This window comes from Hesperophylax consimilis, chromosome 6 (genome assembly GCF_061612785.1).
Source record: "Hesperophylax consimilis isolate HC1 chromosome 6, BYU_Hcon_1.0, whole genome shotgun sequence".
NCBI lineage: Eukaryota > Metazoa > Arthropoda > Insecta > Trichoptera > Limnephilidae > Hesperophylax > Hesperophylax consimilis.
In genome coordinates this window covers 23,884,982-23,901,773 of record NC_142841.1, presented here as the reverse complement: position 1 = coordinate 23,901,773, position 16,792 = coordinate 23,884,982, and the positions used below count along the sequence as shown (strand labels likewise).

General features: G+C 31.9%; 1 protein-coding gene across 3 annotated transcripts in view; it reads left to right on the top strand.

The window, feature by feature from the left end:
* Positions 1-546: 546 nt before the first annotated feature.
* LOC149423102 (V-type proton ATPase 116 kDa subunit a 1-like) overlaps positions 547-16,792 on the top strand; it is a 33,253-nt gene continuing 17,007 nt past the window's right edge. The window contains exons 1-4 of one of the 3 annotated variants that reach the window (XM_089632481.1): positions 547-839; positions 3,677-3,853; positions 8,264-8,392; positions 15,168-15,256. In XM_089632481.1, coding sequence (XP_089488607.1) covers positions 723-839; positions 3,677-3,853; positions 8,264-8,392; positions 15,168-15,256 — 512 coding nt within the window. In that variant the 5' untranslated portion in view covers positions 547-722. Of the gene's footprint in view, positions 840-3,676; positions 3,854-8,263; positions 8,393-9,509; positions 9,590-11,832; positions 11,919-15,167; positions 15,257-16,792 lie in introns of all 3 variants that reach the window. The other 2 variants (XM_089632484.1, XM_089632482.1) reach the window with 2 other exon arrangements.

Below are 16,792 nucleotides of genomic sequence, written 5' to 3'. Positions count from 1 at the left end.
CTATGGAATTCCACAAGGAAGCGTATTGGGACCGACTCTGTTCTTACTGTATATTAACAACTTTTACAACCTTGAAATTGAGGGAAGCATTGTTAGCTTTGCTGACGATACTGTCTTAATGTTCGAAGACAACAATTGGTCAGCTGTATTTAAAAAAGCTGAAAAAATATTAGCTTAGTTAAAAAAAATAGTAAGATATAAACACGCTTACAATACACAGGCCAACCTAATGATGATTACACCATAAAAATACATAACTGTACGAATTCCAATTAATATATAGAGCGCACTCCACAGATGAAGTACTTCGGCCTCACCATTGACCCATACCTCAAATGGAATCTACATACTCAGAGTATATAAATAAAATTAGGTAAACTTTGTTAAAAGGTTGCTAAAGGTTTTTATTATTTCTGGGGAGTTTTAGCGAAAAAGCCGGGGAAATTTCTTTTTTCGGCATACCATCACTGGTTTGACGTCAGACGGGTTTCTCCTAGTTTCTCCGTACCTCGGCTTATAGCAAAAAAATCTTTCCGGGCACGAGTTTGCGCGTTTGCGTCTGAGCGCGTCTGAGCCATTCTCATTCCATTCATTCTCATTAGTTTTCTAGTCTCGTACGTCGTGGCAATCGATTAATCAGGACATTAGCTCCTGGAAATATCTACTGGAAAGTAAATCAGCGATACACCCGTTATTAGTTGTGTTTAACCTAACACGCAAAAATGGGGTCGCTTTTTAGAAGTGAGGAAATGACATTATGTCAGTTATTTTTGCAAAGTGAAGCTGCATATGCCTGTGTTTCCGAATTGGGCGAACTTGGGCTCGTGCAATTTAGAGATGTAAGTATAATCTGTAATACTAATGAGTTTCACTGTTGCAATTGTTACTTTGTTTCCTCAAATAGCACAATGTCGAAAATACCAAGCGTTCAATGACATTCCAACTACAATGAATCAGTTATTGTCAAACAATCTTTTGTTAATTGACCGAATAATGCTAATATAACACGATGACAATGCCTCTGCTTCTGGGTATTTGTAAAAGTAATAGTAAATCATACAATATTTTTATTTGCACTCGTTAATTACCAATATATTTTTATTTCGCAAAAATAAAAATATTCTAACTGAAGACGGCTTCATTCAATAAATATGCCATCTATAAAACTTTGGGTAGCAACGCATTTATTTATGTCTTATTGATTTGAACTATAAGTAGAGTTGAATACAAAATTAATCCATTTGAAACAGTAAAAAAAGAAAATCATAAACAAATCACCGCCATCTTTAGGAAAAATCTCTATTTAATAAAATAATCTAGAAAGTTACACGAAAAAACTGTTGTTGTTATACTGTATAATAACAAAATGATTAAATTGACCCAAAGTAATGATTTATGGAGATATTAATGATTCCACAGAGTTCAAAAATAATTCACCAAAGTTTCTAGTTCCAACCTGAAACATATTCAAAGATTTTCCTAAAATCATTATACATCATTAAGTATGCAAATTAGTTACAGCGTTCTTTACAAATAACTAACATTTCTGGTCCAAGATCATGTGAGATATGAGTTTCCTCTTAAATATTTACTAAAGATGACAAATTTAACGTTTGTGTTAATATTTGAGTCATGATAAAGTGGAATAATTGCAGAGCTGCTTGTGTAAGCTTCACTTGTCAATATTGAAACTTTATCAAAATAGGTTTAGCCCTGAAATAGAATTCTCCAGGTAGTAAAAATTATAATGCTACAACAAACACTTCAATTTCATCATCAATTTTAAGTTTGTTTAACATTTTTGCTTCTGTTAAGAGTCAACACTCAAAATGGCGCTAAACGCCATTTTATAATTTTGTAATACAAGCAACACTACAAATATTTTGTCTGTAAATTCTATACGGATAGTTAGTAAAATGTCTTAGGTTTCCAGTGATTAAAATTCTTAACCCTTCATGCTGATTTGTTCGCTTTTGGGAACAACTCATATGATCTCACAGAAATCATTGTATCTCCCTTACTGTCATGGTGAGAAATATGATCTAAACGGTGTTAGAGAAAGAGAAAACACCACACTTTATATTCATATAAGAAAGTTGACCACAGTAGAATTAAAATGTGCACCTTTATTTAACCAAAGGCTCCTACTGCAATTTGAAATAGACTTGTAAATTTTTTACTAATCATTTAATACGAAATGACAAAAAAGTGAGGAGATGATAACTCTTACAATACATCTAATTAACTCTTCAGTACTTTCATCACAATTGTTCAATTTGCAATGTTTTCTGTGTATTTCAAATGCGCTCTATTCATCTTATTTTTTAATTTTCCGTAAAAACAAATACTGTTTATAAACTAGATAAAATAATAATTACTATTTAACAATTTTTTTTTATGTTTGCATTCCAAACTTGAACATTTCACAAAATATATGTTTATTCTAGTAATAAAATATAAAAGCATAAATATGCTTGATGAAATATATTCAGAAATACTTGGACCTTCTGACAGAAGAGTTAAACTGTAATCTTTTATTTTACATTTCTTTTGTGCCTGTATTATGTGCAGTTTCAAAATCAGCAAAGGCGTTTCTAAATATAAAATTTTAGAAAGTTTTATATATAGAAATGTAACATTACTGTTATTTTATTCAATCGAATTCTTTGGACAGGTCCACAGTTCTTGGATAATAACAGAACTTGAATACTATAGGTTCACAGTTCTTGGATAATAACAGCAATTGAATATTATAAGTTCACAGTTCTTGGATAATAACAGAACTTGAATATTATAGGTTCACAATTCTTGGATAATAACAGCAATTGAATATTATAAGTTCACAGTTCTTGGATAATAACAGAACTTGAATATTATAGGTTCACAGTTCTTGGATAATAACAGAACTTCAATATTATCCTAATTGAAACTGTGAAACAACCTGTCATTAATAAGTTTCTTTAAAAATGTAATTTAATTTTGTAAACAATGAAATGTAATGTTCTGCTTATTAGTTTATATATGTATGCAATATAAACTAACTCAATAAATAATAATAATAGAAGTATTTTGTATATAACCACTAAAGTGCCCGCGTCAATAACTGGAATATGAGTTGAGTGATTGGTGTTGGAGTTGACGGAGATATATAAACTGATTATAGTGCTATATAGCCAATGAATTCACCTATATTTTTAGTGTTTATAAAAAAAGACAAAGCAACACTTTTCTTTTTTTAGTTGCCACTACTGAAATTTCAAAAGTAATTAAATAGTCATTAATTTGATTTTCTTAAGTCATAGTTGATAAACAAAACATAGTTTCTATGTATCGCGTACTAAATTTCAAAACCCTACAACTCAGTTAATAGTGCCGACCCCCACCTAATTCTTACAGATTCGGATTCCCCACCCCTAAATTAGTCTAAATCAAGTTCAATTTCGGTTATTCGAGTGACTCCCATAAACCGAATTTTGTCCCAAAATAATAATATAGATTATTCAATTTTTTATTCATCTGTAAACTTAAACTGCAATAATTTAGAACTGTTCTTCGAAGTTGGTAGCTCTTGCTTTAATGGAGCCTAAAATTACTAGCCTAACGATTCAGCAGATTATCATAATCACATTGTGTTTGTTTTTTCGACGGATATAAAAATGATCTTTTCTTTTGTTAGCTCAACCCCGACGTGAATGCCTTCCAACGCAAGTTTGTCAACGAGGTGCGGCGCTGCGATGAGATGGAGCGCAAGCTGCGCTACCTGGAGAAGGAGATCCGCAAGGACGGCATTCCTATGCTGGACACCGGCGAGAGCCCTGAAGCCCCACAGCCCAGGGAGATGATCGATCTCGAAGTAAGTCTAACCTAATTCTTAAAACGCATTTGCAATCCACTTAACGGCTCTCCACACCAGCCACCAAATTCTTGATAATCCTTACATTATGGTAGCCGCGCAGTGGACTTGACTGGAGCCAGTGAGACTTTGGCATACCCAGTCAGGGTATGTTGTGAGGTTGAAGGTAGTGGGGAGGGGAAGGAGATTGGAAAGAGAAAGGTGGGGAAGTACCTAAGCAGCTATTCAGATCTGGTCACCAGGGCAAAACTGAGAGTATCTTCCACTCTGGAACGTGCTGCAAATATATCTTATATTATTTTACAAGATTAAATTATGAAATAACACAATGGAAAAAATTTACTTGTGCAGGTCGGGATTTTTTAATTTTTTTTTTAAATTTAATTATTTCATCAAAAAAAATTATAGAATATATAATAAATCATTAGTAAGTAAAATACCTATATGTAAGTTAGTAACAATGACATTGTTGAAAAACTAATGTTACAATAATAGAACAGTTTCTAATAGAAGAAAAAGTAAATATGTACGAGTGTTATAAAGATATGGCATAATATACTATACTTTAAGTTGTGCATAACCTGCCTCACTAGGCGAACCTGCGTTGAGGCAGATTTTTTAGTTAATTATTTCTCGCATTTTGTCTATGGTTTACTTATAAATGTTTAATATAGGTTCCTATACAGCAATACATTATTTTAGGTTACATTTTTATTAGCATATACACAATACAAATACAGCAAGTTTTAGCACAATACATACTATAATAACTATCAATGACAAGGCGTTTGGTTAGGTTACATTATTGTTTGCATACAAATATTTAAACCCGCGACTTCCGAATTACTAGTTGAGAGCCCTATCGCTCGACCACGAAGGCTGTCACGTGTGTATCAGCAGGAGTTAAAGGGTTATTAAAGAGTATTACGAATTCTTAGAGAAAATAATTATATATGTGACAGCTGTTGCACTTTCCGGGAATTTTAATTTTTTTTTACTGTTGAGTATTAATTTTATGAAGATTTATGAACTTCTATCAAGCTTGCAAAGATGCTTGTCTTGTGTCCAAAAAGCCTCTGTAAACTTGGACGTAAGCCCGTTGTATTATAATGTTATGGACTCGCACAAGCGCCGTATTACACTTTTATAACAGCTTACAATTATTTTGAAATGTGTCATGTGTACATATGTCTTAGACTAATTCTGTTGATTAACACAAAATTAAGAAGAAACATGTTTTTAAAATCAGAACAATTTGGTAAACATGGTTTGCTCTTCTGCATATTCACGTTAAATATCTAATGAATAAATTAAACTAAAATATCTACCAATCAGAGGCGTGGCACAAAGTTTTGTTGTCGGGTTTTCCGTAAGCTTGGTATTTATCTACGAAAATAGTATTTATTTGGCATTGAAAAATGTAATGTTCATCTTAGAATTTGAAAAAAAAATCAACCCGTTAAAAACGAAGAATTTTTACTATAGTACATCTATTTTCAATTTTCTACCTAGTTGCGCCATCTCTTGGGCCGGCTAGTGGCCAACTCAAAGAAAAGATTAAAAAAAAACTGAGAATTTGAAATTTTAAAAGTTAATAAAAAAAATGGTTTGATTGAGGATTGAACATTCCTCCGCAGAGACTAGAGTCGACCACGCTAACAACTTCGCCAAATCCTGATTTGATAGAACTGACGTTTATTTCATATATCAACTGTTGTAATGTTGTCCAATTTCAGAGAAATACCTATATGTCCGTGTGTGTATGCGTGATTGCATCCTATAAAGTTGATAGAATGCATTGTCATCGACAACGATTCTGTCTGCCGAGTTTCATCTCGATCGGATGTCAGGAAGTGGGCTAATTTTCACTTCCAAGATTTGCATTCATTCATCAAAACAAAATTCAAATTGAAATAGTTTTTAATAAAAATTCTGAAAAAAACACATGTTGCTACTACTGCTTTTAGTATAGGTCGATTGAGTCAAATTAATTTGTGTTAAAAATCATATCATTTTCATGTTTATTGGTCAATAAAACAACTGTTTCTTTTTTCTCTTCCCGATTTGTTATCTGACCAAAAACACCTAGGCTTATTGATAAAACCAGCTCAATGCATTGCCTGCTTTTATTACGTACAATGTTTTATATTTACTTTGTTCTTATAGTTATTTGGAGATCAGGTAGCGAGTGAATGAAAGATGATAGGTTGTTGTGTTACAGCGTTTATTTTGAAGTTGCGCAGTTGTAAGATGATTACGGACGATGATGATGATGACAGGGAAAAAGTCGTAAAATCTACATAAATAAAAATTTTAATGTTTGTTTCTTCAAAATCTTAAATCTCCGAAAGTTCTCCTCCGATTGCTTTGAAATTTTTACATAACGTTGAATTCAAATATGCGTATGTTTTTATATACCCATATTATTTAGATGTCACATGTGAGAGGTAAAAACAGCGTAATCTGTCGGACAAACATGCTTTTTTTAAATAATAAAAAAACAGCGCCATCTGTTGGACGTAAAAGCAACATGGAGTTTTGTTTATCAATTTGCACATGCAGACTGAGCCACAGCTACGCGTGGCGGGGTACAGCTAGTTGTTCAATAATAATAATAATATATATTGCGACGCCCATATTTCAATGACACATTGGTTTAGTTCCATTTAGTCATATCATGTGATTACTAAGTAGATTACTTAATCATCACTTGTACAACTTTCATATAAACAAAACCTTAGTATTTGCACAAATCATATCTTGGGATGATGTTTTACGTGTTTTAATCATTAATACATATATTTATAAATAAGTCTGAAAAGGATTTTTATCAGTTAAGCAAATATGTAATACTATTTATAGCCTATTCCTTTTGGAATTGTAGGCTTATACATGTCTGAAAACTTTAGCTGTAGTCGTCGCCATGACTTGTTCAAGATGCCACATGGCAGAACAGCTGTTCTAGCATAGCAGAGCGTAATAAGAGGAATGGTGTTAATGAATGAAAAATTAATAATGCCTAATGACCGGTCGGTGGCTGAGTTGACATTGCGTTTGGGTCCCACCCAGGCGTAGTGTGTTCAATTCCTCAGCCAGCTAAGCCCTCCATCACAACACAAGCAACATTTTCCGCTTACTGTGGTGGTAGTAGGAGATTTTCAAATATTGTCAGGTTATTCATAGCCGGGGAATGTTTATCTTTCATTAAAAAAAAAAATGCAAAGAAATAATATAAAAATAAGAAAAAAAACTAGAAAATCAATTGAAATTGAATCGCATGATTCAAACAAAAACCCCACACAACCTCACTGCTCAAAACACTACGTACACCACAGATTCTCAAACTTATTTCGACCACCGCCCACTTTGAGATTAAATAAAATATCTGGTACCCCCATATTTTTAAATTTACCTTTTTACATTACCATATTTTGTATATCTTAAAAAAGGTTATTTCAAAATATATTTTTTAAACATGCATTATTGTATGGATAGGATAGATAGGATGTGACCCTTATCCTATGTAAACATGCATTATTATATGGATTGGAAAGATAGGGTGTGACCCTTATCCTATTTAAACATGCATTATTGTATGGATAGGATAGATAGGATGTGACCCTTATCCTATTTAAACATGCATTATTATATGGATTGGAAAGATAGGGTGTGACCCTTATCCTATTTAAACATGCATTATTGTATGGATAGGATAGATAGGATGTGACCCTTATCCTATTTAAACATGCATTATTATATGGATTGGAAAGATAGGGTGTGACCCTTATCCTATTTAAACATGCATTATTATATGGATTGGAAAGATAGGGTGTGACCCTTATCCTATGTAAACATGCATTATTATATGGATTGGAAAGATAGGGTGTGACCCTTATCCTATTTAAACATGCATTATTGTATGGATAGGATAGATAGGATGTGACCCTTATCCTATTTAAACATGCATTATTATATGGATTGGAAAGATAGGGTGTGACCCTTATCCTATTTAAACATGCATTATTGTATGGATAGGATAGATAGGATGTGACCCTTATCCTATTTAAACATGCATTATTATATGGATTGGAAAGATAGGGTGTGACCCTTATCCTATTTAAACATGCATTATTATATGGATAAGATAGATAGGGTGTGACCCATATCCTATTTCTGAGATCAAAGAATGTTTAAATGAGAAGAAATAAAAATCATACATAATCATATTTACATACTTTTTTTCATAACATTAAAAAACGCTGTGAATTCGAAACTTATCTCTAATGTGAAGGACAATATATTAAAAATTAAATTCAGTAATTTGTACATATTCAGTGGTTTCCATTGAATTTTTCCTGTTTGTCCCAACAGCCCGAGCAGGTGTCATAATTATGCAAATTTTTATTTCAGGCGACCTTTGAAAAGCTGGAGAATGAACTCCGTGAGGTAAACCAGAATGCTGAAGCTCTTAAGCGCAACTTCCTGGAACTGACGGAGTTGAAGCACATTTTGCGTAAAACTCAAGTTTTCTTCGATGAGGTAAGTTTTACAATACTTAACATTGAATCCATTCGGCAGTCTAACTATTGTATTGTTTGGACGTAATGATTAGCCATAAGAAATAAGTAACCTTGTACAGGACTTACATTAATAATGAAATAATGATGTAATGCCAAGCATTCATTTATATTTCAAAAGAATTGAATGTATAATCTTAAGTTTTTTATCAAATGAAAAAATCTTCAATGGGTAATTATTTTTTTGTTTACCGATGAACTTTTTGTTGAATTTAATTATTAATCCAATGGATTATAAAACTTGCTATCAGTCATTGGGATTGAGCGTTTAATTCTTTACAGTAGACTTTTTATGTGAAATTTGATTAAAATTCAGTTTTTTGTGCTTTATTTTTATCAATCCATCATATTAGATAAAATATGGACAAGTTAAAACATTGACTTGGGTTTCTTGCAGTGTAAAATTTTTTTTTTGGAAAAACGTATTTATTATCTTTACAAATGACGATTTATCATATCATGTGATGAATTGATTTAGCTGTGGATTAATTTTCCAAATATTTTAAGCTTGGAAGGCTACTGTCTAGTATTTATTAATGATAATGAACTTTTAATTTGTGTGTTTGGTTAGTTCACAGCCTTTATTTTATGTGAAATATATTATTTTTGTAAATTTATTAAAACAGATAGTTTTACATTAAAAATTGTCCAACGCTGCCTCAGTTAACTTATTATTCAATCTTTAATTATGTTCTCCACTTTGAACCGAATGTACAGAGTGTAACAGTATGTACCTGAAGGATTTTAACCAGCGATTCCTGACCATATTTGGAGTAAAAAATGTAGATGTTATTATGCTGTCCAATGACATTTAAAAAAAAATTAAAAACCATTTTTTTTCCCATCACACGTTGCCACTGGGTAACATTCCAGCAGCACTGCATAAATGTGACAGAGCTTGTGTCATGTGATACATGTGAAGGAGTATGATTGGACGTGTGGAAGAAATTTTTTTTGTTTTTCACTTTAAAAAATGTCATCAAACAGCAAAATGACGTCCACATTTTTAACTTCAAATATGCTCGCGAATCGCTGTTTAAAATCTTTTAGGTACATGCTGATACGTCTGTATATAATAGGATCAGTCCGTTGGTGCTTTGGTTATCAATGATATGGCCCCTTCTTCCAACACTTTGCCTCTGCATCTTGTTACCTTTGTGTAAGTATAGGCGAGATGACAGAACAGGCAACACTTGGTTTTATTTCAATCATAAAGAAGAGCTTACCATTTCCTAGCTCTAAAATAACTAATATCGGTTTATCGCAGCACCTCTTATTTTTTTTATTAACGCTATTAATAAAATATTCACAGACGGACGCTACTTGTTCCAAATATTGATGTTTGAACCACTGTGTCCCCTTGTCCAACTAAAATGTTCAATTGCAACGTTATATCCATTTAAGATTTATCAAATTTCTCACACCAATATTTCATAGCGGTATATAGTTCTTTTTAATGCTGAATGCCCTTGCATTAGTGGCGTGCAATCCATAAAGGCTGAAAAGCTGTGCTTAACCTAATAAAAAAATCCAAATTAATTTTTTCCATGAATTTGGTAAGGAATTTGTTCGCTAATTTATTCAGTTGGTCACAACAATCAGGGGGAAATGATAATGAAATTATAATTTTCAAATATTCAATGCAGTATTATTAATACCAAAAACTGCACACAGCGTACTTTGGTCTTAGAGTAATGCATGTCACTACCGTACATAATTAAAACACATATTTCTAGTCCTATTGAAATTGAATTGATTCAGGATGCCAATCTTTCTACAGAAACTTCCCAATTGTACTTCTTGTTTATAACGTATTTATTAAATTCTGCAACACAACATTCCCTTAAGGCTCTGGTAAACTAGTAACTTTTTGAAACAATTTCCATCAAGATTTCCGTATTGTCAGCAAGATTGTTTTGTATTGCTTATTGTCAACATATTGCCGATTTTACAACAATATTGCTCGGCCAAATCTATTTCCTTTTCGTTCTGTTACATATTATGTGCATTTTTGTTTAACGCCTATTTTGCTACCAAAACTGTCGAATGTGATTAATATTAATTAATAATTTCACGATTTTTAAAATTTTGTACAAGTTTGTTGGAGTTAGGGTAGGAGATAATTTTTTTGTGTTGTGAATTTGTCTTCTACACTATGGCAATCTTGACGGGATACAACAATACGATGCCCAACACCTTGCCCGGCAAGACTATTGGCCAAGACAGTTGTTCAGCAATAGCAATAGGCAACAATAGGCATTTTATCTTGCTCGTTTACCAGCACTTTAGGCATCACTTTTATCATATATTATAATTAAATGCTACTTCATAAAACAAATGAAAAAACTTTTAACCATGCTACCTCGTTTGTAGCGGAATCTGCCATGAAGTCATCAGTCAATTTATGAGATGTGTTTTGCTATTGAAAATTTTTCCTTATGTATGATTTCTGTGTATTTAACCCTTTTAAACCTCAATTAAAACTGGCCGTGGTAGAACATAATAATATATGGCTAATTTATATAGCACCGTTTTTGTGAAAAATCACCTCACGGGCGCTCAATATATTTGATGCTTGATAATAATTGGTAGATATATTTGAAATTTTTTGTTAAAAATAACATATTATTAAATTTAAAAAAAAACACTTAAAAATTAAACATTGAAAAATTACTCTCAAAATTTTTTATATCACAAAAAAATCTGTAGAATAAATTTGGTCGAGATTAAACATAAAAATCACCTTTCAAAATATTAAAATGACTACCGCCTGAACTAGTAGCTAAAATCCAATTTGAAAAATAGTACGCAAAGCCAGTTATGCCAGCAATTAGAAAACGAAGAATGCCAATTTTAATTCTAGAGGAAAGAAAATCTGAAATCTATGTATTTTCAAATATAACACAGTCTGAAAGGGTTAACTACTTGGAATTAGAATTACCTAGAACTGAAGTTATTTGTGAAGTTTCTGTATGAACATTAATTTTCTAGTATTAAACAAAAAAACATAAAAAAATGTTGCATTGGGGTCTCCATTTAATAGACTGATTATGTTATGAGCATACATTTGTGAGTGTGATTGAAATATATAAATATTTAAAATGACTTAGTTTATTTGGTGTATTTGATTATTTTAATGTTTTAAGCTTAAGCTATTTAATATCAATGCCATTTAATGTCTCTCGTCTAATGCATAAAAGTAAAACCAAAATAATTGTCCTAGATAAGATGAATATAAAGTTACACAATATTTTATAATTTTCAATTTAAGATATTTTATTTTCTAACACGCTGTAAAAAAATAGTATTTAAGGATGTCCGGTTGGAATGGACTTGGTATTATTTATTTATGGTAGGGTTAGCCGATGTAAATATATAATGTAGGAGGTGTTATTTCCCAAGATGGCAGACCCTGCGCGCGAGGAGGAACAAGTAACATTGCTAGGCGAGGAGGGGCTGCGTGCAGGAGGCCAGGCCTTAAAGTTGGGGTATGGTAACACTACCTCCTGTTCTCTTTTTTCTTTTCTCTCGACAGCGGCAATACTTCGGTCATGTCTTTCGCAGCTAATCTATTTGCTCACGTGACATCTACATTCCGGAATACTCTCGCTTCATCAGTTACAAACGAATACCGAAAAACTTTACTTAATTAATTTGATTGAAATATTTATTTGATACTATGGAGTATGTATTTTGTTTTAGTGGATGTCATTGGCAGATTAAACAGCTTTAGGTCAATGTAAGCGGAAACGCCGCGCAGATTAAAATGAAACTTGACTGAAAAGTATGTCGCTTGTTGTTTGTTTTTCCAGCGGTTGTACTGCGACGCTGAGACCGGACAGTATCGAACTCCACTCAGGCAAGATTCTGCAGCCACTCACTCTGTCCCTCTCCCCCGTTTCTTTCAATGAACACTTGAACAGCAAGCACTTGTGCAGAACTCCTTTACTAAGATTTTGTTCTCTCCCTTCCAAGGGGTATTCCAGCTTGGTTTTACAATAGTAGTATAGATAGATGTTTTATACTTAATATTGTACATATTGTATATGCGGTGAAATTCTGTATTAAGACTTACCTTTAATCCCATAATTAGTCCAACAAGATCCATTTTTGCGACAACCAACAAAGATCTACCTAGGTTACTAAGTATGTAGGCATTCTCAACATTTAATTTTTTGACTCCGAGCATAGTTCTCCGTGGTAAAGTTATATTTACTTGTAATTTACCTATAACCCAGTACATATTATTTATATATTTTTAATAGAAACAAAATAAGCAACCACCAATAACAATATTGTTTCACTTTGCCGAAATCTATACTAACACAAAATAAAATCAAGTTTGGCTTTCTGCGTTAATTGCTGCAAGTTTTTGTTTTTTTTTTAGTTTATAACTAATATCCCCCACGTGTTGAATGCTTCACTTGAAGTATTGTTAATGAGTATGTTGCGTCTTTTTGCCTGAGTGTATTCCTAATAATCCTGGTTGATGAATCATTGATAACAATACAAATTGAGTGATGTTACTTAAGAAGCAAGTATCTTGCAACAAACTGATGTCCCAAACAATTCATTAGGAGGTTATTGTAATGCTTCTCGTGTGGTTCAACTGTTTAAAACCTTTGTAGACACTAGAACACTTAATGCTTTTATAAAATTATATTCTTACATTATGTGCTTATTTTATTTCCCTATTGTGAATATTTTATCAGTTAAATTTGATTAGTAGAGTGCATGCTTTTGTTATAATCTTTCCATTGTAGTAGTTCAAATAATTATTAAAACTCAATTTTCACATTTATTTTACTTATTATTTGTGGGATTATTTTGACGGGTTTTTTTCACAGAATTTGAACAATCTGTTGAATATCAAAGTTGATTTTCAAGTTCTGTGAAGGCTCTATTCAAGTTCCGTGAAGGTTCTATTCAAGTTCTGTTATTATTTCAGTTTTGTTAAACAACTAGCCAATAATTATATAATAACAGAACTTAAATAAGACCTTCACGTAACTTGAAAATCAGCTTTGAAATTTGATGAATTGTTCAAATTTTGTGAAACAACCTAACCTTAGAATCTGACATAAGGGTATTTTGAATATTTCTTGTTGAATTTTATGGCTCATTATTGTGTTGTCTGTTCGTTTTTCCAAAGTGTGATTGTGAATAATTTGGTTTTCTTTTGTCATGCTTTTTTATTATAAAAAAACTATGTTTTTTCATATAAAAAACTACAACTTGATTCAATCACTAAGAAACTTTACTAACCACTCGAACAATCTTTGGCATATGTATTATGATTGCAAGTTTGCAAAATGTGTTAAGTGATCTCTTGCCATAATGTGATAAATTTATCTACCTCTTGCAAAACATTTTTAAAATGTCAAAACTTCACGCAAACTGCAGTTTGCGTTAGAAAAAAGCTGAGAAAATACTTTCCGATTTTGTGGTAAATTTATTAAATATCCTAATTTAATGCATTCCATTTTGACAGTCTGCAAACCCAAATTCTATAAAATATTTTTTCATATAATACTCGCACAGCTGTTTTCGAATAAAAATTGAGTCTTCTAATATATATATATTTGTATCTGTGATTATTAAATAGACCATAGACAATATAGATAAATAGAAAATATTCAATGTTGACCTGAATAAGTACCACATACCACAATTTTAAAGGAACTAACACGTAGAATTCGCACTTTTATAAAGTTTTCCATTTTTTAATATTTTTTTAATAAATCCTTAAAATATGGGATAAATAGTAAAATATAGGTGGATTCATTGGCTATACAGAACTATAATCAGTTTATATGTCTCTGTATTAAAATTCCATGGTATGATTTTTTTAATGAGGGTGGGAAATTTCCTAATCGAACACTCGGAAATCCCGGTTGCTGGACTTGTATTTCAATTATTAACACGATCGCTCGAGTGGCTAAGGTTATTTTTAATTTGTTTTATTTTACTTCCCTACTACCAAGAAAATGTATATTGGTACAATGATGGTTGTAGTAGGGTGATGTATTTTATTAATTCCCTATGTATATCCCATAGTGGTGGTGTTGTACAAATAATCCTCCGTAGTACACTACATGACTACACTACATTCCGACTTATAAATATTTCATTTATCAAATCAGGTTTCTGTTGTTATTTTGAAGGATAATGATTTGTCCCTATTGGAACTTTGAACGCAAGAATAGGAATGGATTGTTTTTCTCACAAAGGATATGCAGTGATGGCTGAGATGAATTCCTTATCAAAATGCTCCTTACTTTATGCGCTTATCTTAACTTTCTATAACCTAATGAGGAATCTTTTTATTTTAATTAAAACAGTCTAATTTCTAATTAACATAACATTTTACTTTGATGCATAAGGTGTGTGTATTGAATAGGCTTATGACTACATAACTTTGTTTTGGCTTTTTGTTGAAATAGTTTTTATAACGTTTTTGGTCTGCTAATAACATTATCAGTTTAGTGACAATGGTGACTCCATGCCATGACGGTGCATTAAACATAATATAATAATACTCTGGTCGTGTGAGCAATATCTCATTGTTGTTTGAAGTCCCTAAATGTTGCTTGACTTTGTTTTTAAACGGTTTATGGGTTTCACGTCCTGATGCGGTTCAAGCAAAACACTATGACCTGGAACTTGAGAGGACAGAGTTGATATCCTGAATGTGTGGGGCTTCATGTTGTAATGTTGTTGTTTGTATTGTGTGTCAGCAAGAGGGGGGGCTCCACCCCACCGAATCTATGACGCGCGCCCTCATTAGTGAAGACACTCATAGAAACTTCGCCCAGGTCCAGTTGGGGTACGTATGCACCCCACAACCCCATCACCCCACTTACTTCACCCAACACTGCTTGCTAACAAATAAATATCCAGCCAGCCAACCAACCTGCATGCGCCACACCAACACGCCACGCTGATAAACAAACTGCACTTTCCTTCAACCACTTTCATTCAGATAACAGAACAGCATCTAAAATGTTGAACTTGAAATGCTTTTTGCAGATCTTTCATCTCTGTTTCACCCTTGATATATTTTTACAATAATATCGATACCAGTAAATAGTCTAAAAAAGCAATCAATAAATCTTAGTGTTGGTTCAAATATGTTTGTGTTGTATACTAACATATCACCTTGTTAATGCATTACCAACACAATTCTAAATATAAAATTTGGAAGATTTTAACAAAATAAGCAAATTACACTTATAATTAGTATTATAAATATCATTAATTTTTATAATATTGGTAATGCGTTCACACAGTGATATGCATTATAATATTGTAGTTATGGTGTCCCCTGTTTTGTACGCTGATATGATTTTAATAATCATTTGTTTTGTTAAAATCCCCGACACAAACTAAAAACATTCACAAGAAAAGTTCTGTATTAAATCCAGTTAATGACAAATCTTCTAACACTGGACTCACCAATATTAATAATGTTTTGTACTTGACGGTACCAAAAATTTCACTGAGGTGTTTGTGGTTTGTCTAACGCCTACTGTTTGTATATATTTTACGCATGCAACAATTTTCTAATGACTTTCTTAGGGACATCAGATTATTTATTTCTTTCAACAAATGTAATTAAATATTATTGTATATTATGAAATATTTAACAAGATGCATTTGCTACTACTGTACTGATATCATTTGATTGTTTATCATATTTAACCAACTATTATTATTACCAGCGTCACAGTTTGGCTGTAAATATTATTTGTATGAAGCATGATTTTCATGTTTTTATTTTACAATGAGTTTATGTTCCCATTACAAATTGTACAATATCTCCCCATAAAATTAACCTCATATTTGAATTTGTTAATATTTGCATAATATTTTAACAATCTGACCAATTTCATGGTTATTGTGTCATCGGAATGTTATTTATCCACGGGAAATACATGTTTTTATTACAAGTGTTACTAGTCCAAGGCTTTGGAAATAATACCGATTAAATGGAATATCTTAAATTATTTTTTCACTTAAAATCTTCAATAATGGATGAGGAAAAAGATCAAAAATGATCTTATTTCGAAATTTGAATAATCGCCGAACCCTTCAATGTCAAGTTTTCCGCTTAATCCTTCAGGCTAATAATTTGTTGACTTTTGGGAACAACTCGTTTGGTCATAGAAGTTAACCATAGAAGAATTAAAATGTGCACCTTTATTAAATCAAAGGTTCTGAACGCAATGTGAAAAAAAAAATTTGAAATTTTGTGAATTTTTTATTAATTATTTATGTATGAAATGACAAAAAACGTTTGTAATACATTTGTCTAATAAAATGAGTGTGTTTTTAATATTTTTTCGTTATCAGTAATTTTAGT